General features: G+C 36.4%; 4 protein-coding genes and 1 long non-coding RNA gene across 7 annotated transcripts; 4 read left to right on the top strand and 1 right to left on the bottom strand.

The window, feature by feature from the left end:
- The first annotated feature begins 17 nt into the window (after window positions 1-17).
- Window positions 18-3,841, top strand: LOC121303299 (nuclear GTPase SLIP-GC-like). Its single transcript, XM_041233889.1, has 7 exons — window positions 18-150; window positions 454-574; window positions 690-823; window positions 978-1,154; window positions 1,694-1,851; window positions 3,188-3,311; window positions 3,710-3,841. Exons 1-7 carry the CDS (start codon window positions 37-39, stop codon window positions 3,839-3,841), a joined length of 960 nt encoding a protein of 319 aa, XP_041089823.1. The 5' UTR covers window positions 18-36.
- Window positions 3,842-4,289: 448 nt separating this feature from the next.
- Window positions 4,290-5,523, top strand: LOC121303363. The gene is made up of 3 exons (XR_005947782.1): window positions 4,290-4,368; window positions 5,016-5,103; window positions 5,446-5,523. It is a non-coding gene; the product is annotated as an uncharacterized LOC121303363 (long non-coding RNA).
- Window positions 5,524-6,950: 1,427 nt separating this feature from the next.
- On the bottom strand, window positions 6,951-12,280 carry stpg1 (sperm-tail PG-rich repeat containing 1). 2 transcript variants are annotated; one of them, XM_041233995.1, is made up of 9 exons: window positions 11,959-12,280; window positions 11,470-11,592; window positions 10,836-10,957; window positions 10,400-10,501; window positions 9,874-10,050; window positions 9,576-9,687; window positions 9,289-9,457; window positions 8,337-8,527; window positions 6,951-7,993 (listed from the first exon to the last, which is right to left on the bottom strand). In XM_041233995.1, exons 2-9 carry the CDS (start codon window positions 11,549-11,551, stop codon window positions 7,920-7,922), a joined length of 1,029 nt encoding a protein of 342 aa, XP_041089929.1. In that variant the 5' UTR covers window positions 11,552-11,592; window positions 11,959-12,280; the 3' UTR covers window positions 6,951-7,919. The 2 variants fall into 2 exon arrangements, with proteins under 2 accessions (XP_041089929.1, XP_041089931.1); XM_041233997.1 differs by having other exon boundaries at window positions 12,175-12,280.
- A 634-nt stretch (window positions 12,281-12,914) lies between these two features.
- LOC121303361 (ficolin-1-like) lies at window positions 12,915-17,087 on the top strand. The gene is made up of 8 exons (XM_041233998.1): window positions 12,915-13,049; window positions 13,236-13,346; window positions 13,897-13,977; window positions 14,445-14,483; window positions 14,579-14,706; window positions 15,185-15,314; window positions 15,460-15,594; window positions 16,502-17,087. The coding sequence occupies exons 1-8, from the start codon at window positions 12,962-12,964 to the stop codon at window positions 16,732-16,734; spliced, it is 945 nt and encodes a 314-aa protein (XP_041089932.1). The 5' UTR covers window positions 12,915-12,961; the 3' UTR covers window positions 16,735-17,087.
- A 388-nt stretch (window positions 17,088-17,475) lies between these two features.
- Window positions 17,476-22,155, top strand: LOC121303362 (mitogen-activated protein kinase kinase kinase 6-like). 2 transcript variants are annotated; one of them, XM_041233999.1, is made up of 4 exons: window positions 17,482-18,032; window positions 19,478-19,617; window positions 20,535-20,558; window positions 21,961-22,155. In XM_041233999.1, the coding sequence occupies exons 1-4, from the start codon at window positions 17,708-17,710 to the stop codon at window positions 22,153-22,155; spliced, it is 684 nt and encodes a 227-aa protein (XP_041089933.1). In that variant the 5' UTR covers window positions 17,482-17,707. The 2 variants fall into 2 exon arrangements, with proteins under 2 accessions (XP_041089934.1, XP_041089933.1); XM_041234000.1 differs by lacking the exon at window positions 20,535-20,558 and having other exon boundaries at window positions 17,476-18,032.
- Window positions 22,156-22,800: the final 645 nt, after the last annotated feature.

Here is a 22,800-nt window from a genome sequence, read left to right as displayed (position 1 = left end):
ATACGCAGACTGTTCAATCTTACAGTATTTTTCAAAATGAATTCTTTACAGAGCTCCAGCGATAAGAAAGAAGTAAAGAATAAGTGCATACTCTACAGAAATAACAAGGTTAAAGACCTTGTGAGGAAAAACTTCAATGAAAAAGCAAAGGTGAGATTTGATTGTTTAAAGACTTTTCACAATAGCACTTGTGTCTGCTTCTTTCTGCAAGCACCGGATAACAGCTTTCCATTTTCACATTTGAAGAAGACACCTCCAGCACAATCACTGTTCCCTGTACAGTTACCTGAGGCACACAGGACTCTCAACACACCATAAACTTTGAGCATCTTCAAAAAAGATTTCAAGAACACTTGCTTAAATGTATTGAAGTTAAAAAGATATATTTGTAATCAAGCAACTGTAATTCTCTGTAACTCTTTTTCTGTATATTGTATTTGTGTATTTTTTCAGGAAAAGCTCTTTGGTACAGATGTGAACAGCACTGAGTTTTTTAAAGTATTCACAGTCAGTTCTGAAGAGTTTTGGAATAATGAAGAAAATGAAGAACATATCCTTGATCATGATGAAACTGGTATGACTCAAGACTCTCTTGTATTGTGTATATTATGGATTTATAAACAGTTAAACAAAATAAGTCTTTGTGAGGAGTGTTCATCATTTTATTTCATTTCAATTCACTGTTCTAGAATTGCCAGCACTTAAAGAACACATCAAGGGTCTGTATATCAGCCACTCTCAGAAAGCAGTAAAAGACTACATAGCTGGTGTCTCTGGGCTTGTTTCTTTTCTTCACATTCCAAAGGAAAACACAAGCACTCAGGTATCATTTTTTATTGTTAATATTCAGACTTGTTACACCATATGTACATTATGATATTATACAACAAAATGAGTTTGTACATGTTTTAAAATTAAGCGATTTATCTGTCAATGTTAAGTTTTAAATCAAACCATTAGTCTATTAACTGTTTCAGACTGAAGACTTGAAGGATAAACTATTCTCAGAACTTAAACTGAAATTTGAGACTAGACTTCAAGATCTGGGCAAATTTTTCGACAGTGTTTACACAAAAATTATGAACAACTTGGATGAAGGTGTGAAGAAGGCTGAGGGCCATTGCCTAAAAAATGCTCAAAAAATTCTGAAGAGTGTAAGTGAATTTAACTTTTATTTTTTATAATTATTTTTTTTAACAAATAACTATTTCAGCTGGCAACTTTATATTTTGAGTGTTGTAGACACTCCTTGGGCACAATCCATATGGCACCCTCACTTTGACCTGTGACCTAAGATGGCCACCACATTGGAGTCATGTGACTTTTTGGTTTCTAGATAATTAGACCCAACAATCTGAGATATTGGCTTCATACACACATTAATTATGTGATTCACTAGTTAAGCAACTCCCCACACAGCTCAGGAGAACTGAAGGATCACAGGGCCTATTTCCTCTTAGGAGGCCAATTTCAGGAGGGCAAGTAACTGGGATTCTGCTATCAGGGTGCTACCATTTCTAGCCAATCTCATTTTATGTTGAGTTAATGTGTAAAGTTTGTCTTAATGCTTCAAATTTGATGAGATTTAACTTTGTATTATTTATTTTTTTTAATGTTTATATAAATACTTACAAAGACTGCACTTCAAACAAGGCATTGTGTTAATTGACATGAATATGTTTTTTTTTTACAGAAAAACGCAAAATATAGTGGATACCATAAGACACTTAAGGCATTATGTAGGTGTTCCGGGTACTACAGATCCCGTGATGGTAAAACTGTAGATTTGAACTATACTTTGGTCTTACCCATGTATGCTTCTATGGATAACACTTTCACCAGCTGTTTTCGGTAAGTATGTGTGTGTCATTTTATTAGTTGGGCAGAAAGAATCATGGTTTAATTGTTGTGTACATAAAGTTGTAAAAAAAAAAAAAAAAAACCTTGAATCCTTACCAAAGGACATTTCAGACAGTATGTCTGGATTCAGTGCAATAGGTATTGATTTTCAAATGAGACTTTTATTAATTATATACAGTGCCTATAGTAAGTATTCACCCCCCTTGGACGTTTTCACAGTTTGTTGTGTTACAACCTGAAATCTTGATGCATTTAAACAGGATTTTTTTCCCTTTGATTTACATAATCTATTCAACACTTTCAATGTGTGAAAAGATTAAGTGTTCACCCCCTTTGCTCTTACACTCCTAAATAAGCTCAGGTGCAACCAATAGCCTTCAGAATCCACACAATGAGTTAAATGGAGTCAATCTGTGTGCAATAAAAGTACCACAGTTGGGTAGTGCATTCAAAGCAAAGATACTACCATGAAGACCAAGGAGCTTCCAAAACAACTCTGGGACAAAGTTGCGGAAAGGCACAGAGGAGGGGTATAAAAAGATTTCAAAAGCATTGAATATCCCTTGGAGCACAGATAAGTCAATCATTAAGAAGTGGAAGGTATAGGGGACCACCCAGAATCTGCTTAGAGCAGGCCGTCCTCTCAAACTGAGCGGCCGGATAAGAAGGGCATTGGTCAGATAAGCCACCAAGAGGCCAATGACAATTCTGAAAGACCTAAGGTGTTCCATGGCTGAGATGGGAGAAACTGTCCATGTGTCAACAATAGCTCAGGCACTCCACAAATCTGGCCTGTATGGAAGAGTGGCAAGAAGGAAGCCATTTGTGAAAAAAGCCCATGAAAAATCCTGCTTGGAATTTGCAAAAAGGCATGTGGGAGACTGAAAAGATGTGCAAAAGATTCTGTGGTCTGATGAAACAAAAATTGAACTATTTTGGCCTAAATGCAAAGTATTATCTCTGGTGCAAACCCAACACAGCACATCACCCAGGTAAAACCATCTCTACTGTGAAGCATGGTGGTGGCAGCATCATGCTATGGGGATACTTTTCATCAGCAGGGACTGGGACGCTTGTCAGGATAGAGGGCAAAATGGATGGAGCCTCTTCAAATTGTTGAGTAGGTTGTGTCAATCAAAGGAAAAAAAATCCTGTTTTTAAATGCATCAAGATTTCAGGTTGTAACACAACAAACTGAAATTGTCCAAGGGGGGTGAATACTTACTATAGGCACTGTGTATATTAATAACCATCCTCCCCCAATAACAGCAGTAGACAGTATTAGACCCAGTATGTGCTTATTCAAATGATCATATTGTAATTATAGGATCAATCAAAACTCAAGGAGGTCAATTAAGGGTGCCTTTGATCTTCTTCAAAATGATTTGATTACAATTGACAATAGAAAACATGCTGCCGTCAAGTTGCGTCTGACGTACATCAAAACAGAGGTAAGAAGATAGTATTTTACCACATACTATTAAAGATTTTACAAAAACTCCATGGAACGTACTCTAGATTCTGCAGTTTGCCGTTTTTCATTTTCATTTTTAAACATAAATAGTGTGGATGGCTCAGCATACTATGAACAGTTTTTTTCCTTATTATATGATGATTGGCTAGGTACCAGTGCTGTCTATTTATATGGGTTTATCTTGCTCTAGGCTGTCCCAGAGAAGCCTACAGACATTACCAGAATAATGAAATAAAACCCTTTTTAAGATGATTCATGAGGGGTTGAGTTTATTCTAAGCTGAGACTTCAACTTCTTTAAAAATCTGACTTTACAGTTTTGTTTGTAATACTTTTAGAAATATCTTTCATATATAGTTTATTTTATATTATTTAGCTCAGAATACTAATAGCTAACTTGGAGACAGAAGCCACTGCAAGAAAGAAAAACATCTACAATTCTATTACCCAGTCTGTCCAGGATTCCATGGACCCAGCTTATAAAGGTACAATTCTATTATTTTTGTAAACATTACAATATATATTGTTGTAAAAGTTCCGTTTTTAAAGATGAATATTATAACAAATACTGAATTTACAGTAAAATCATATTAAATTACAATTACTGTAAAAGTAATTGCCATCATTTGCGAAAAATATAATACAGTAGAAATGATATTATAAGTATATATGTATAGTAAAAATAATATTGATTACAACTGTGGTGATATTATACCATTAGAATAAAACACATTAAGCTTCAGTCAAAATCTGTAAATTCATTGCTCAAAAATCATGCTTTATATTAATATTATTAGAACTTTACCATTGGTAAGTGATATATATATATATATATATATATATATATATATATATGATATATATATATATATATATATATATATATAATGATGGTCTACCTCGTCACTGCTGACCTTCATTTAAATCACTTGTCTTAAGTTGTCAACAGAACTTCTTGTACATGTAGAGTCATGTAAACTGACCATGTTCAAGGAAGCAAAGAAAAGAGTGATGGAACAGTTCCAGCAACTGAAGGTATGTCAAGTCTGAATATTCTGCTGTTAATTGCCCAGAACACACATGAAGCTCCAGCAATAAATGTACACATTTTGACTGTTTAAAAATCATACTTTTTATTAATATTATTGGAACTTTACCATTCACTGGTATACATTTTAAAAAGATTATTGCGTTATTTAATATTGAAATAAACATAATTAAACTGTGAAACAAAAATGTGATCATTTTTGTTGAAAATGAACTAAGCCAAGTTGACAAACGTTTTGGTCAGTGCCACTCATTTTAGTTATGAAATATATAGAGAATATGCCATGATCATTCATATACTGTAGCTACCCTAACTGATCTGCACGATTACTTTACACTACAGTGCGGAGTAGGTAGTGCACAGCTTCTTCTAACAGGTGAGCTGGATGCAGTGAAATTCATTCTTCAGACCGTGTGTTCTGTAATTACTCTAAATGTCCTTATGGAAGTCAAAATGTAGATCAAAGTTTACTTCCATCTTTAAAATATTAAATATTTTGTCTTACTTATTTTAATAAATAGAGTTGGATTTAAATGATACACAGTTATGTCAAAATGAAAACCCTTTAATCTAAAGTATCTGTCAATATATCTTCCATTCCCAGTCACTACTATTTTTTTCTAAATCCCTCTAGGATTATGTGATTAAAACTTTGATGAAAGAAATGAGCATATCAATGAAACTGGCACTGACTCAGTTTCCCACAGATGTCACTTTCCCAGGTAAAAATAACATAAGGACATGCAACTTTTATATTTAAATAAATATTATGAATAATCAGATATAGAAAAGGATTAAAAGAATACAATTGCTTATTTCATGGAAATAGGTTATCAAGTGAAGTATGCATGCTATCATACAATGTCCTCCAGAAAACTCTTCTGTTGCTGGTCTTTTTTATTTTATTAGCACAAGCTTGTTTTGAGTGTAAAATAATGTCGTAATCAAAGTCATGCAGCTTGACGTTGGCAGCCAATAAGAGGCAGGTAGTGTCCTCAAATGCTGCAACCGTTTATTTCTAAGATGTGTTTTCTTAATATCTTTCTGTTACATTTATATTTTAGATGTTGAAGATGAACTCAAGAAAATGAAGGGCATTTGTAAAGCTTTGGAGTTAGATGTATTTCAAGATTAAAAACATTCCACCATGTGTACGAACAAACAAACTTGGAGGGGGTGTTCAATCAAAAATGACAGAAGAAGTGCTTACTGAACACTAATGGAAGTTTTAATTCATTTTAATTTACCAAAGCATTATGTGTCCTCCTTCAAACTCTAAATTAGCAGGATGTCTTGACAAAAGCTGCCTGACGAGAGAAAAAGGAGAATTGCAAACAAAAAATAAGACGGATTATGAACTTCTTTGCTTCTGTGTAGTACTAAAACTGATTCTACTTAATCTGTTTTACAAGGACGAGAGCAGTGGCGATTTAAAATTACATTTAGAAACAGGTTATGGGATTTTTTTAAGTTTTATGTTGTATATATAGTAATGGTTATAGTAGTTTTTCTAGAAGATAAATGATTAGGGGATGGAGGGTAGCATCCATGTAACAAAATAATAATCTGAAATTGATTTTTTTTAAATTACAGCGTAGCTCGCAAAAATATAGCAATAGAATTAAGATGAGAAATGTGTGACTATTTTAGATGGGTCCAGTTGGTGATTTGGGACTCTTTAAATGTGTGGTAAAGGGTGCTGAGTATATGATGCTGTTTTTGTCTTTTACTGATCTGATATTGAATTGCATGCTGTTTTTATTATAAAAAAATGCGCTTGATCATGACTGACTGCTAATTATTTTAATCTACAACATTTACATTTGCGTTAGCAGTAACAGAAGTTTATTTTTGCCTCATCGAATGCTTGATTTCTTTTAACAGCATTATTATACTTTTCCTTATTAAATCTTCTTTATATAACAAAAAAATAATAATAATAAAATTAATCTGTAAAATGTTGTATTTTGTGTTTGTGGTTTATTTTCATAGTAATACAGCCGTTACATTTGTAGATATTGCTCGATGGTGGATCTTGTTTCACTGTATTTCACTGTCAGTATTTAGATCTGTCTACATCATAAAAATATACCTTGCCTTTAAAGTGTATTTGTCTTCTAACTGATAGTGGAATTAAAAACATTACTTTGGAAGTTTTTATGAAGCATCATGTCATGCCATTTCACGAAAGTGTGGCAATAGGGCTGCATTCTTTAAACATACTGTAGTAAGTATAACACATGAGTCTGGAAATACACAATCAGATGCTAACAGATGCGAATGACATTTGCTTTTATAAGTTTAGCAAATGTGCCTTATTTAAGCGTATAAAATAAAATGCTGAAAAAAAAAGTTTTGATTCATGGAAGACAAACAGGATTAGACTTTAAACTTTGATTTATTATTATTATTATTATTATTATTATTATTATTATTTAGTCATTTAGCAGACGCTTTTACCCAAAGCGACTTACAGAGACTTGGGGGGTGAACTATGCTTCCGCAGAGTCACTTACAATAGGACCTTGTTTTTTTTATGTCTCATCAGAAGGATGGAGCATAAGGAGGTTAAGTGACTTACTCACGATCACACACAGGGAGTCAGTGGCTGAGCTGGGACTGAACCTGGAACCTCCTGGTAACAAAACCCCCTTTATTTAACCACCTGACCACCAAGCCTCTTTGCAAAAAAGAAAAAAAAAGTATAATAAATCCAAACTATCAGCACAAACGGAAACTTTCTTAATTCATAGATTTATTTGATTAACTTCACTCAAAATATATATTCCATTCAATGTACACATTTTATTTATTAACTATTTTCATTTGAGAAAGGAAGCTTTATCATTGATTCAAACAGGGTTATACTAGATAAATTATAACATGTTACTCAGCTCAGCTATCCTATAGTTCCCAGTCAGTGCATTCTCTGTATGAAGCTAGCTCTGCACCTAGCTAGTTGTACAACTTACCTTTGGGCTCATTTTCCACTATGGCACTGCTATCCAAATAACACAATCTGTGATAACTGTAGTTATTTATTGAGAAATAGCGGCTCCATAATAATAATTTTAAAAATAAATACCTTAGGGTAAGTTGCTAGCTTGCTCGTCCGGTGAAATAGCAGGCACCATGGAAAACAGTCAATCAGAAAATAGACACATAAAATTCGCTTGAGTTGATCACTCTAAACTAGAACCCTGCTCTTTTCAACCAAACCAGTTGTGCTAAAGCTTGCAAACGGTCCACAACTAGTTGTTTGGTGGCAACAGGTTGCATTTCCAAACAAGGTAGTTTTGGACCTGCCTTATGATATCATGAACCAATTGAGTATAAATATAGGCAAACTGATTAGGGACCATTTGTGACAAAACATTGCTGCAGGGGATTATAGGTCTCTGGATAGTGGTAACATATAAGCTTATTTGTTTGTTTGTTTGTTTAATGTTCAGGATGAGGAATTGAAAGGCTTCTGGTAAGACAGCAGCTCTTCAGTGAGTTACTGTGCTGCAATCCTCTCCACTGCACAGAAATCTTCTCAAGGAGGAACCCACTTGTTACAGAAGTTGTACAGAAAAGACTGTTTTGTTGGCTTCTCCGGCTCATAATAACCTACAAACAGATGCTTGCTTAAAATGCATGTTTAATAAAATAGTTCATATACACTGATGTCATATTTTACAGCAAATATTGATAAAAGCAAAGCTGAGTAAGAATAGATTATCCAGTTAAGCAGTCCTTTGATCTCTGTTACAAATCATGTCATCATCTTGTCAATTATAAAGAATGTCATGAGGATTTACTGTATGTCAATATTTTGCACATGTGAAAAAAGAGGGCTAATTATTGTAGCTAGCATATTATTCTGAATAGTTAACTAAATAGATATGCCAGAGAAAACAACTGAGCATCCTTTACTGAAAAAGGAACTGTCCTAATAAACAGATTACGTTACCTGGCCCAGGCAGTCCCTTTCCATGGGTGTCTCCTGTCCAGCGGCTTGTGTTGGATACAAACACTGCACTCGACATGTAATGCTTAGGAGGTCCAAAATAATCTACAATTTCATACTGCCCTGGTGCAGGAGGAGGAGGCATCTTGGGTATTTGCATGGCAGGCGCAGAAATACTGAGATAATGCCTTTTTCTGCATTGAAGTAACAGATGAAACACACACATGGTAATCAAAAAGATGTTTACATTTCCATTAGGACGTCATTTGCCAGGATTGTACAGGTATGTGTGCACACAGCAGAAGTTCCAAAAAGGGTAATGATATTTGATATTGCTTTGATTGAGATATTTTGTGCACAGTACCATCAAAGGCCAAACGCTGCAGAATTATTTGTTATTCATAAAACCGTCTTAGACTCGCTAATCTCACTCAGTTGGCACTAGATCCTGTTCAGATCTTAACTTAAAATGCCTTGTCTTGTATTTTTTCATACATGTATATCATAATAAAAAAAACTTTTCATAAAATTATTTAATTGAAGCTTGCTTTCCACAGCTGCTATTAGCATGTCCCTTATAAATGTTTACAATTATATTGTTTTTTCAGTTTTCCCATGGTTATACTATGCATTTACCATAGTTTGACACTTTGAAAATATTTTTTACCACACCTTGCTATAATTTACAATGCTTGCCTATGTTTTAACATGCTTTCACTGCTTTATTACACTTTGCTATTCTTTTACTTTGATCAACTTTTATGAGGGCCAGTTCATGGTCATAGGCCAGTTCAGTTACTGGAGATCAGATTTGTGAAAGTCTACAACATTCCCTTACTGGTTTAGAATGATTACCAAGGGGCCCATCATTAAACCATCATGGGCAAATGGGCTGTGTAAGACAAAAGATGACCTGTCAAGATGTAAGGCGGAAGCTGCAATTGAAATCACTCACGGAAAGACGATCTTTTTCACTGGCTCAGGCGCCTCATACGGATTGTAGGCTCCAGGCCCTGGGTTTAGTGCTTGATCAGCAGCTCGTCCTCTCATTGTGGTTGACTTGAAGCAAGAAACTGCAACTTTTGGCGATGCTTCAATGAGGGAATAGTTGACGTTGTAATGGCCTACAATTAAGACAACAGTTCAAATGCCATAACAGTTACAGTTTCAGTACTAAATTCAAATGGCAGTTGGCAATGCAATCATTATAATGCAGCAGATATGGAAGTGGCAAAGTCTTACACGGGGAGGGCACTTTGAGGTTTCTTCGAGGGGTGTGTTCTCTTTTAGTTTTGGATAAAAAGGCTGATTGAGCTGCGACACTGTTACTCATTCCAATGTTGCCTTTGGATACCTAGAACATACAATTTAACAGTACAATTGTCCATTATATACAGTGCGTGATATAGGATCCATTTCATTAAATATTAAGAGTTAGTGAACAACATTATTGAAAGAAAGAAAGAAAGAAAGAAAGAAAGAAAGAAAGAAAGAAAGAAAGAAAGAAAGAAAGTGTGGACTACATTGAATCACAGCATACATCATATTGGTTGGGTGCTGGACTGCTCTTCTTCAGTTTCTCAACATTAACTGCAATTGGCTTCTTAAACATGCTGGAATTGCCAAAATTGTTCTTCTGGGACATCAGCGAAGACTTAATTCTGTAAGCATTGGCTGCTGGAGTTTTTTGGATGGCATTTCGAGGTTGTCTGGCAGCCTGCAGAAAGTAATAATTAGTAAGACATTAGTTTGGGGTTTAGAAATCAAACTTTGTTATTGCATGATCATTGAGTATTAATTATTCATGAATGAAGTATTAATTAACAAGGAATATCTTCAGATATATTCCATGGATTTTATCTATCAAAGCAGGAACACATCTGCTTCTGTTCAACAATTAACAGTATACAGTTTGAGTAATTCGTAGTATAACTGTGAGGGTCAAGTAGGTTAAATCACTATAAACCAAGCTTATCCTAGAACATGAACACCGTTTCTTCTGTAGTCACAAGCATGCTGTATACTGTACATGTCCATCTCCAACTGCACTTTGAAAAGGGAGCCACCTTGGATGCAAAGCTGGAAGTTCCTTTCTTTGAAAAAGAGGTGCTGATGATCTCAGCTGGTCCATGGGTAAAGTCATAAGATCCTGGGCCTGGATTTTCATTCTGAGGCAATAAAAAAAAACAAGAAGAAATGATTCTAGAACAAAAAGCATGTGATTTCAACAAACGGCTTGTATTTTAAAGTCTATCTTGAGTTGGGATCTTATTAATATTGTGTTAAGTATGTATTGTCTATATAAGTAACGCCATCTTCTGGACAGTTAGTCACCTTTGACTAGATAACCACTTGTTTAAATCTTAATATATCAATACATTTGGAAATTGCTAAACACCACATTAACTCCTTCAAAGATATTTTTGAAGAGAGCTATGTAATTGTGTAGTGTAACGCTACACTATTTTTTTTAATAAAGCATCATTCTGTTGTATACATTACCTGGTTGGTTTCATAGAGGAATCTTTTAGTTTGAGAAGTGAACCCTTTCCTTTCTGTGTTGCAGATGACCACTGTTTGATATTTTGAGGGAATCGAAGGTATTTCTGTTTTAAATCTAAATCCTAGACCCCATAAGAAAAAAAAAAAAGTCAATTAGTTCCTGGACAAATATTTGAACAAGCGTTGCTTGAAATGTATTGATTGGCAAAAACAGAAATGAATGGATGTATCAAGACATCTGAAATAAATAGCACACACTCTACTGTATTGAACAGTGTTTCTCTCCTTTCCTTAATAGGTCATTTGACTGACAGTCGAGTTTATTTTACTTTTTTTAATGGTACAAATGATACTTTTGTTTTTCAGCTAATTCAAAATGTGTTTAAAATGTTTCAATTTTGAAAGAGCATTTGTACATGACAAACCCATGTTCGTCCTGCAGCGCTAAAGTCAAGGCTCAGCAGAAAAGTAATTAAAAAATGTACTCTTAACTGTAAATGCTCAACCGGGATGCAAAAGGTAATACCCAAAACATCTGCCTACTTGTTACAGACACTACCATTCCTCAAACCTTAGAAGAAGCAATGCAAAGTGGCATTGTATAGACAGTACTGTATTTCTAACTACACTGTACCTCTATATAGTTTGCCTGCATTGCTGTGTATCCGCCTGTGGTTGAAGCCCAAGGATGGAACACTGTCCTGGGCGTCTGCCATGCTTATAATGTAGGTTGCAGAATGTAGATGCACTTATTAATCTAGAGGGGATATACATATTAACAATACAATATTATATCTAATCAGAAATAAGATGTAACTTTTGTTCACAGACTTTTGTCTGTATAGGGCTACTTCTAATAATAATAATAATAATAATAATAATAATAATAATAATAATAATAATAATAATACATGTGTAAATGTACGCAAACATAGAGGTGTTGAAAGACAGGCTTTTCAGCGACGGGCCACTTGAGAGGTTTCAAATACGAATATTTAAATCGGTTCTTAATTTAAAGTTAGGACCACAGACGAATCGCATTTAGGCAAATTAGTTTTTCAACACTGGATATAGTTGAAAATATAAGTATTTATCTTAGACTGTCAGAGGCAATCTCACTCACCATCAAAACGTTCACTGCATCGGTGGCCATTACGAAAACAGATCACACGCTGGTCAGGGAGGATACAGCAACTTAAGCGCTGTGGTGCAATGCCATGGTATCGAGAACAAGCAAAGGCTCAAACAGAACGTTTTCAAAACACTGTTACTGTAGTTTTACACTGGCCCGTCTTTCTAGTATGCGTAATGAGAGAACATTATTTCAGACGTTTCTTACCAGGGTTTATACATCGTTCTGCTCAACACGAATGCCATCAGCTTTTTGAAGAGTTTTGTTTACGTTCGTCCCCCTGGCAACGCAGGAAATGGAACAGAACTCGCACCAAAAGCTAAATATCCCCAAAGTCAAAGCAGACTTCCCAGTGCTAGTTACACACCCGGGCCAAAAGGTCTCCACCCGCATACATCACAGGTGCTTGGTGACTTCATAACGCGATAGCATAATCGTTAGCATGCAAAGTATTAGGAGCGCCACATATCATTTCAAAATTTTAAATGTGACTATATATTGTTTTTTGTCCATTTTTTATGTCACTAAATTAGTAATAATAAATAACACTGTATCGATTGTAATGTAAGACATTGCACGTCGTATTTATTTGGCGAGAGACTTGAGGGACTTTCTGGTCGCAATTTATCTCCTAATAGAAAGGAAATGAGCATGCATTTTAATGGGGTGTTCACAAATATCCTTTATCGTGTTTGGATATTCTGTTCTTCGCATCTCTGATAATGCGCGCATGAAAATATGTTATCAGTGTACAAGCGACAATAACAGGAAGCTTTCCTGAAAACAAAAAACTAAAGACAAAAAAAACAGCATTTATTCTTAAACATTCCCCACATCATTTCCTGATCTTAATGGTGTACCATTGTTTAAAAAACGGGAAAACATTATTGCTTAATAACAGATTTGTTTTCGAGGTGAGGGATGTTAGGGATATAAAACGTCAGAAACAAGCGAAAGACAGAGAGAGAACAGTGGAACTGAATTGGACCAAGCCATGTATTCCATCACATGTCCAACAAAACTAAGTGTTTTATTACTTCTGCTTTCCTCTGTGGTATGTGAAGAGCAAGGGAAGTGTCCTGGTAAGTACATTTGCATTAATTTAAATACTTATTCAAACAAAGGAAAACAAAATAAATACAATGTATAGTGCATGTGATACAGTGTCCCACCTTGCGGTATATGTAAGAGTGACAAACTGTATGTACTGTGAATTTCATATGGGCTTGGAATCAGTGTATGACAATGGAATTGTTTTTTTCTTGCAGAGGTTAAGGTTATAGGAGTGGGCTCGGAGAAACTCACTTTATTGCAGGGGTGTCCTGGAATCCCCGGACAAAATGGGTTCCCAGGCGCAAAGGGCGAGATGGGGAGTAAAGGCATGGCCTTTTTTTTTTTTTTTTTTTTTTTTTTTTAATCTAGCTGTTTCTGAATCCTAGGAAGTGTATTTTGGGACTATACCAATACTATATAAAACAACAGCAATGAAAGTATAGTAAATTGTTATGAAATATAATTATATACACATTACATTATTAATAATTTCTAAAATATATTGTTTACTGTTTGCACTTTGAAATATAGATACCCCGTAAGTTTTCAAGGTTATATATATATATATATATATATATATATATATATATATATATATATATATATATATATATATATATATATAGTTACATCCCCAGTCATTCGTGTACACAATCAGACAGTGACGTCTTGGTAAAATTTCATTGCAATTACCACTGCAGCGTTCGCCCACTAGGTGGCATTATATACAAAGGGATGGTCTATGTTCCACATACAGTATTGCTTTTGTTATGCTGATAACGTCTAATAGAAAATGCTTACAACTGCTCATCTTTTAGCAGTTCTGAATGTGTGCCCTATACCTTGAACTGGGAAATCTTTTCATTGTGTTTTAAGGTGATAAGGGGGATCAGGGTATACCTGGAAAGGTGGGTCCTCCTGGAGAAAAGGGGGTGAGAGGTTTTCCTGGAGAAAAGGGTAAGATCATTTAGATAAGCATCCGCAAACACTCACTCATTTTCTTTTTTCTTAGCTTTATTAATTATCCAGGTGCCGCTTTTGTTGTGCAAAGAATCTGCAGATACATGATGGCATCCTGGTACCTTTGTGTGAGGTCATATGATATGAGTGTGAACCTCATAACAATCAGTGATTACGTACCAAGAAGCAGCAGCATTTTCAAATGAAGTATGTAAGACCCAAAAGATCTTCAACAGAAGAGAAAGTCACATTTTTTTTAATAAGAGGTCAGAATTTTTTAACCCTGTGTTAGCCCTCCTTTTAAAGAAACCACGCTTAATGTGTACTGTCACAACATTTGTTTGCATTTGGCTAAGCATGTGTTTTAAAAACAAACATGTTATTCAGATATAATTTTAAAAGTATTTTTTTTTAGTAAAATGAATTAATTCATTATTGTTTTTATTTATAATGTATTTGTACAGGATCACATGCAAACTTGAACGATTCCCAATGTCAGAATGGTAAGCCTTTTTTTTTATAGGTCTGTTATGCATGCACATATTGAGTTACACATGCTTCAGAAGAGAACCCAATAATCAGACTGTCTTCAATCTAGGTGCTAGGAACTGCAAGCAGCTGCTGAAGAGAGGGCACACAATAAGTGGTTGGTACACCATATATACAGACTCCTGCAAGGCAGTGAGGGTGCTCTGTGACATGGATACCAATGGAGGGGGCTGGGTGGTGAGTGTGCTTTGAACTGTAACGTCAGTTATTATGGTGTACAGTACATCAACAAATTGTACGGCACTGAACAGTGTAATGAAAAGTGGTCTTTAAGACTTAATGTCATTAGGTAAGCAAATGAGGTGTTAGCAAAATGGTAAAGTATACAAAAATGATGTTTTGTGTTCTCGACAAATGTACGGGCAGGCAGAAACTCCATATATACTCAGAACCTAATCAATAACTAATCTCTCTCTCTCTCTCTCTCTCTCTCTCTCTCTCTCTCTCTCTCTCTCTCTCTATATATATATATATATATATATATATATATATATATATATATATATATATATATATATATATATATGTTAAATGTTAATATTAAATTGCATCAAGAGCATCTCCATTGTGTCCCATGGTCAGTGAGGGTAGTGGGATGTAACTCTCTTTAATAATTCCTTACTAACAGGTTGTTTTTTTTTCTAATGTGTTGCAGGTTTTTCAAAGGCGCATGGACGGCTCTGTAGATTTCTATCGAAACTGGGAGTCTTACAAGAATGGATTTGGAAATCAGCAGTCTGAGTTTTGGTTGGGGAATGAAAATATCCACATGCTCACACAAAACGGTACCACTTGTCTCTATTAAGTATTTTTCATCCAAAAACCCTATTTTACATATTCAAACGAAACAAAGTTCTGCTCTGTTCATATTTAAAGTTTGTTTGCTATTTTTATGTACCGGCTTTTTGTTTGAATATCTGCATTTTATAGGAAATGAAGAGTTCAGAGTTGATTTGGAAGATTTTGATGGGAAAAAGACATATGCCACATACAAGTCTTTTAAAATGGCAGGGGAATCAGAACTTTACAAACTTCATCTGGGTGCATTTGTTGGAGGCCCTGCAGGTAAAACACAAACTATTCTTTCCTTTTCTTTTTTAAACTTTTCCTTCATGGCTTTTGTGATATAGACGGACATCCTGCATGGTATTCAGTTTCTGCTCTCGAGATGTGGCCGTTTGAGAATGCTGTATCACAGAGCTGTCTAGATTTTTTGGCTGAAAAACAATTCTTAGAGTTTTTAAAGAGCTATAAACAAACTAATCACTTTTTTTTTAAACTGATCTACAAGTTGCTTGGGTATTTGTGTGCTCATTAAACAGGTTTAAGCGATTACAGAGCATTTGTTTGCTCCGACTAAACACTACAGAATGTCCACCCTTCACCTTCAAATCAAGAGCAACATTGTGGTGCTCAAAGTCCTTTCAACACGTTCCAGCTGTAACATATTTCTTGGCCAAACCCCTGAAATTTGCTTCAGAAATATCTTGACCTATTGATACTAACATCTGATCTAAGCTTTTTAAATAATGTATTAGTATCTCCACTCTATGTGTAAATCGTATTCAATTGTTATCTGCAGTATTGGCCAAATCTTTTTTACATAAATGTATTTAGAAGTGCAGTATTGTTGTTTAATTTTTACTGTAACTGTCTGACTCGTTTGTGGTACTACTGTACATTTCTGTTTTGCTGGGATATAAAGTCAAATGTAATGTGAAGAACTGTTTCCGCTTAATTCTTTAAGGAATTCACACATTTTAAATAATGCATTGCACTGTTAGTGCATTATGCTTTTTGCTCTAGTTACATATGGTATATATTACACCAAGGTTCTATCTGCACCACTTTTTGTGAATGAAAAATTCACTATTATTGCTATAAAACAAATAACAGATCACCAAATATTACATGTTGGTAGATGGTTTGTTGCTCTAGAAAATGAATAACTCTGAATATTTTGTCTGTCTAGGGGATTCTCTGACCTTTCATAATGACCAGCCTTTCTCCACTTTTGATAAGGACAATGACAAGGGGTCCTTGAACTGTGCCGTCACTGTCAGTGGAGCCTGGTGGTATCAGGCCTGCTACTTTTCAAACTTAAACGGGAAGTATTCCCAGGAAGCAATTAAATACGGCATAGACTGGAAAACTGGGAGAGGGATTGGGTATTCATACAAGTACACAGATATGAAGTTCAGGTGATGTTTCTCTGTGACCGGCCTTGGATGGCTGTCAGCTTGTATCGTACAGAACCCTATACAATATATCTGAATATATAAAACACTGTCAGGTTTGATTTCCACCATAATAATATGAAGTGATGCGCCTGTATTGCTATACTTCTGTAATAGGGCTTTAACTGATTCAGATTTTTTCTTTTTGTCAAGCCTTTTGAAAACTGCTTGTTCGTATTTTCAATATTTGTTTATGGTTTCTGTGCTCTGTCATTCTTTATGTACATAATAAAAACAATCTAGAATCTCCAGAATAAAATGCACAACTCAAAAAGTTCTTTCTGCATATGTAACGTGAATTAATAAAATATTAATACACAAGTAAGTGTTGTTTCACTGTGTAATCCAAAAAGCAACATTCTCCATTGGGGCATTCATGTCCTGTATTATTACTAAAATATTCCTTAGGGTCAATATTGTATATCTTATACAATAGTAGAATTTGTTGCCAGTCCATCTGGTTTACCTTGTTTTTTTATGTAGACATAATTCCTTCTCCTTTGAATCCTTCCTGCTACCATTGTCCCACTGTGAGACAATAATAAGGTATGCACTGGCTTTTTCTTCTGGGTTACAAATGGTATTCAGTTATACTCAATATTCAGACTATGCTACGATATTCATTTGTTTACGAACCCATGCATTTTAATATACGTACATATGCATGTTTTTTTTTATTTAGTTTCCCTCTCATCCTGTACTGTGGTTAGTGTTTTAATTTTGCACACTTTTATCCGAACGACACAAGAGGTCGCATTGGTACAAACATTTTGTTAAGGAAAGTTTTTGCGGGGCGTGTCTGCTGACTGCTTGAGAGAGCAAACAGAAAGTGAACTTCCTAGAACTTAGAAGTGCCTGCCGACTGACATGTGGATTTACCGAAGCATGGACGGGCTGGAGACGTAGTGGCTTCACATGAGCAATAAAAAGTACAAGGCGAAATGGATGAACACTACGACAGGCCGCTGCAAAACGAGCCCAAGGCGGTCACAAACGGCGCTTCAGCCGGGAGCTTTTGGCAGGACCCTTTGGCTATTGCGTTAAGCAGTACATCTAAAGATATAATTTCTCCCAGGAGCCGAACTAGAGCAATAACTGTGGTATACATTTTAATAGACGAAACTGATTTGCAGCAGTCGGAAGAGAATCTTTCACTAAGATGCCTGGAAGAGGCTTGTGCCAATGCCCACGCCAAAATGAATACCATTCCATTTGGGAGTCTTGCGCTTGGAACGACGGATATTTTAGACATCTTCTACAACGCAGGCAAGTACTGGCTTGACATGCTCTCGTCTAGGCGTTGTTTGCAGGTATTTACGGCTCGGTGTCCAAACCTGAGCAAGGGCATCAGCTATCCTGAAGATACTGTAAGGAATGCAAGTGCGTAATGACTGGACGTTGTGTTTCCATTTTTAAATCTAAACGCTAAACTTGTAAATAACATTCTTTAAAAAAAATTAAAATAATAAAAAGTTGTTCTTGGCAATTGTGTCTCCAAAGACGTCAGTTTCCTTTTGATCTGAATGCACTGACCTTGGCACAGAATCAAAGACGTACATGACTTTAGATTTTACATGAACGTGTCTCGGCAGTACAATTACGCATTGTGTCACCATTATGGTATTGCAGTAGGTTTGTGACATTGTTACTTAGCTGGTATTAATACACAATTACAATACCCAGAATACAGGCTGTTGGTATTATGGGTGTTATAAAGTCAGTATTCTAATCTGTAATGCTGTTGTGGGGGGAAAAAAGTCACCAAAGAAGAAATAAACCTGGCAGGTGTAGGCAGCAACAGATAGGCAAAAAAAAAAAATAAAAAAATCTAGGATTTTACAAACAGAGGTCACAAAGGACAAGTGTCTAGATGGAAGATTATAAGGGAGCGCAGCTGATCGCAGAATTTCCACAGCGACATTTGCTCCTGTTGACGAGTAATATTAAGCCACTTACAATAGTTCCTCTCTTGCTGTATGACCATCTGCAGTGCCCTGACATATCAAGCCAATGTTTAATTACCAGAATGCTGTTAACGACCAAACCCCGTTAAAACCTTGAATGTGTAACAGGGCGGAGGCCGATGCAGAAGAGCCGGGTTCGACAGGATTAGGAATTTTAGACTAGTTTATAACCTCATCTCCTCTCACCGATAGGGACGGGGCATGCATGTTTTACAGAACACTATCCTTTACACATGCAAGATATTTACCTATTTGATTAAGCTTAACACAATAAGAAGAGTTTTGGAGAGAAGACCATAAAAAAATCCTTAATTTAATAATTATTTGATAAATTAATGTAAAACATACAGTGTTTAAGATCAGAGGTTGACTAAGGTAAGACCACCCAGGTGTTAAGGTCATTGTTAGTCCCTGGACTGGTCTTAATAGCAAAGTTTCACTGTATTTTGCTTTTTCGGTCCACAGCAGCAGTTCAGAATCACATAATAACTGTATTATGTTAAACGTATATAGTTTAATATCAGTATGGAGGGACACATACATAATTTATTTAGAATCCAATTATGTGACGTAATATGCTTAAAAAAAAGGTGGTTTTAAAATGTAATTGAAACATTTTGAATTGGAACGCTATTATTCAATGTGAATGGCAGCTGGGCAATGTGGAACGACAGATGGAACTTGAATTGGGAGGTTTAATGAAAGGATTCTGAAGCTGTTTTGCGGATTGATGTGTTTTTCTTGCAGACGTTGCAGTGGTGGAGATGAGTGATACGTTCTGCCAGCCCTCCCTCTTCTACCACCTGGGAGTACGGGAGAGTTTCAGCATGACCAACAACTTCATCCTGTACTGTGTGAAGAATCAGAACGACCTGCAGGCACTCAAGGTGAGGGCCGGCTCCTGCAATGGGAAGCTGCTGACTCCATGAGCTTGTAGGCATTGCAGAATGTGCCAGTACACTGCACTGATGAGGCTTCACATGTCTCTCTATTACAGGTGAAATAGAAAGACAATTCTGAAGAGTCACCTTATATCACTTACCATGTTTAAAAAAGACCATTGTTAAATGGTGCCTTGTTAGTCTTTATAAACAGGTTTGACAGTAGACACTGTGTTCCAGTGCCACACCTTCGAGTTCAGGCGTGCCCCCCCGAGGCTAGTTTCACAAAGCACTTCTAATGTAGCACTTTGCAGGCTGCTAGCTAGCAAGCTGTCATGTTTCCTTCCTGTTTTTTTAGATAGAACAATAAAGTTTAGTAGAACTCCACTCAGCAAGTCTGTATGATTAAATAATGTGGGTTTTTTTTATTTCTTTTTTAAATATTTGTGGGAGGAATTTGGATTTAGCAGACTGCTACCTTGAACTGCTTTGTGAAACTAGCCACTGGTATTTCCAGTGGAGGTTTGTTTTAAGCAGAAGGCAAGCGATTACATTCCCTCAGTAAAGCCTGTGCAGCCCTCATACATAGCTGCAGGGTTTGTTTTTTGCCTTAGTTTCTGCTGTACCACAGGTCTCTCTTCAACATTTAATGATCTAAACAGTGACACAACCTTTCTGTACCATATTTGTCTTGTGTTCCGGGATGCTAATACGGGGAACAGTACTGAGTTAATGAGTCTGTATGAAAACGCTAATGACTAATGAACCTAATGTTAGCTGTCAGGTAACAAGAGTTCCAAGAGTCATGTTTATACGCTATTGTCAATGTATTCCATAGGACTCCTTCCAATGTGTAGGCTAGAGTGTGTGGGAACCCTTCTCTGTTCATGGTGTAACATGTTCTATTGCTGCTTTTTACACAGAAAGACATCTTCCCGAGGAACGTGGTATGTTTAACAATCATTTCAATTTTAAGCACCACTATTCTGTGTACATGTATTGACCCCTTTCACCCCTTTCACTCCCCTGCTTTTTAACAGATGCATGTGTACATGTGGGCAGTTTAGAGACACAAAAGTTTTTCTTTGTGTCTCAGCATAACTCTTTGGAGAGTGCCCTTCAATGCCTAATCCAGTTCTTAAACAGCAGTATTTATTGAGGTGTCAGCTATAGCCAGATACTGTGCAGCAAGTGTTAGTAGCAGCTGTTTTTCGTCAGGGTTGAGGTTTTGCCTCCGAGTGAAAGCTAAGTGCTTTAAAATGTAACAAGCTGTCGTAAGTGGCAGCCACAAACGATTTTGGGATCTTTGTGTGCACAAGGAGAGAATACAAATATACTCTTATTTTTTTAAACAAAATAACCAAAAGAATATTCAGAACTCATGAAAATAAGATGCAACCTGACAGTTTCACTAACCCCAATCTGCTTAACCTGGTTAGGGCTTTATTAGATTAAAGACCTGGTCATCACTCCATTAAAGAGTATTACCACGTGGTTAGTCCTATGTTGCATCACATTTAGCTCTACTGGACGTTATACTGGTCCAAACAGCATATTTTTGATCTGCAAAATGTCATAATATAGTAAGTTCCTCTTTCAATACACAACTGATTCATGTTTCGTCTAGTATACCGGACACTGCATTAAGAGAAGGAAAAATTACCTCCAGTTTTTGTATTTGAATGGTTGTTGCTGTTTTGGACTCACAAAGGGTTAAACTCGCAAACTTTCAATCCAAAAGCAACCTTTGATATGAATTGCCTTGCATTAATGATCCCCATAAAGCTGGCACCAAACTACCCACAGTGCAGTCCTGTGACATTGCAATACACTGGGATACATTTGCGATAGCAGGGACTGGAGAGCCTGCAAACAAAGTGCTTACATTTTATTTACAGTGGCTCTCACGGCAAGCAGAATATGCACTCCTGTGCTGCCAGCGATATGCGAATAAAGGTATACGTGTTGTGTCGGCTGCTGGCAACAGTATCTACCCTGGAATGTTTGATATGAGCTGGAATAACACACTGCTCTGTATGGCTGTAGTTTGTTCCTGCTTCTGTCTATGGGGTAATGTTTAACTAACAAGCAAAAAAAAAAGTATAATCTCATTGCTCATCACCGTCTCTTAACTATGACTTCTGATCGTTACAATAGGTGGGCACTGCAGTGTTACATATTGCAGGGCTGTGTCCAGCATAGTGAATCCCCGTTTGTCCCTGTGCTGTTGTCTTGCCTGTTATGTAAACTGATCAGGAGTCACATCTTCCGGGGGTGAATCCATGTGAATCCATTGCAAGGCTTTATTGTGCAGATGGAGGTTGATGGTCCTGTGGGTTTGATTTGCAGGAGCAGTGTGGGAGCTACACCTTCATTCCTTACACGGTGTCGCCCCAGGGGAAGGTGTTTGCCTGTGAGGCGGGAGTGCAGATGAAGGGCCTATCGAATCTGTTTCAAGCCAACTTTAACATCGAGCCCCTACTGACGCCCCTCGTCGACCGCCTGGTCAAACTCCTGGGTGATACACAGATCCACTCCTGGTGAGCAGCCCTATCCCACCAGTCTGCATAGCTCTGACTTGCAAACAGGTTATGTGTCTGTGTAGGGGGAGCTACAAGAGATTGGATTGTGGGGTGGGATCTTTTGTCTGGTCCTTTGGTGCGTTACATATTCTAATGGTAGTGGTCCAGATTACTGCATTATGTTACATACGCTTCAACGTGTAATTGCACCAACATATTGTTTTGCTATTTTTTGTGTTTGTTTTCTAGACTTTATTTTCAACTCATAAATTCACTTCCTGTATTACAGTTATTAGGACCCCACCTGACCCCACAATTTTGTATCTCAATGGGAAACATAAAACAGAAATGTATGTCTCAGGTGGGGTCCTTGTACCTGTAACACAGATAAGTCAGCTTCTACATGGGTAGATGTATGCTTGTTTGAGGTAAGAAAGTGTTTTAGCTTTGATTATTGTAACAATAAACAAACCACGGTGGAGCACATGCCTGTATTGCCAAAGACATGGGGTCATTAACCAGTGATGTCTATATTGCCGAAGACATGGGGTCATTAACCAGTGATGTCTATATTGCCGAAGACATGGGGTCATTAACCAGTGATGTCTATATTGCCGAAGACATGGGGTCATTAACCAGTGATGTCTATATTGCCGAAGACATGGGG

The sequence above is a fragment of the Polyodon spathula genome, chromosome 32 (genome assembly GCF_017654505.1).
Source record: "Polyodon spathula isolate WHYD16114869_AA chromosome 32, ASM1765450v1, whole genome shotgun sequence".
NCBI classification, from domain to species: Eukaryota; Metazoa; Chordata; class Actinopteri; order Acipenseriformes; family Polyodontidae; genus Polyodon; species Polyodon spathula.
This window is presented reverse-complemented; position numbering and strand designations above follow the sequence as displayed.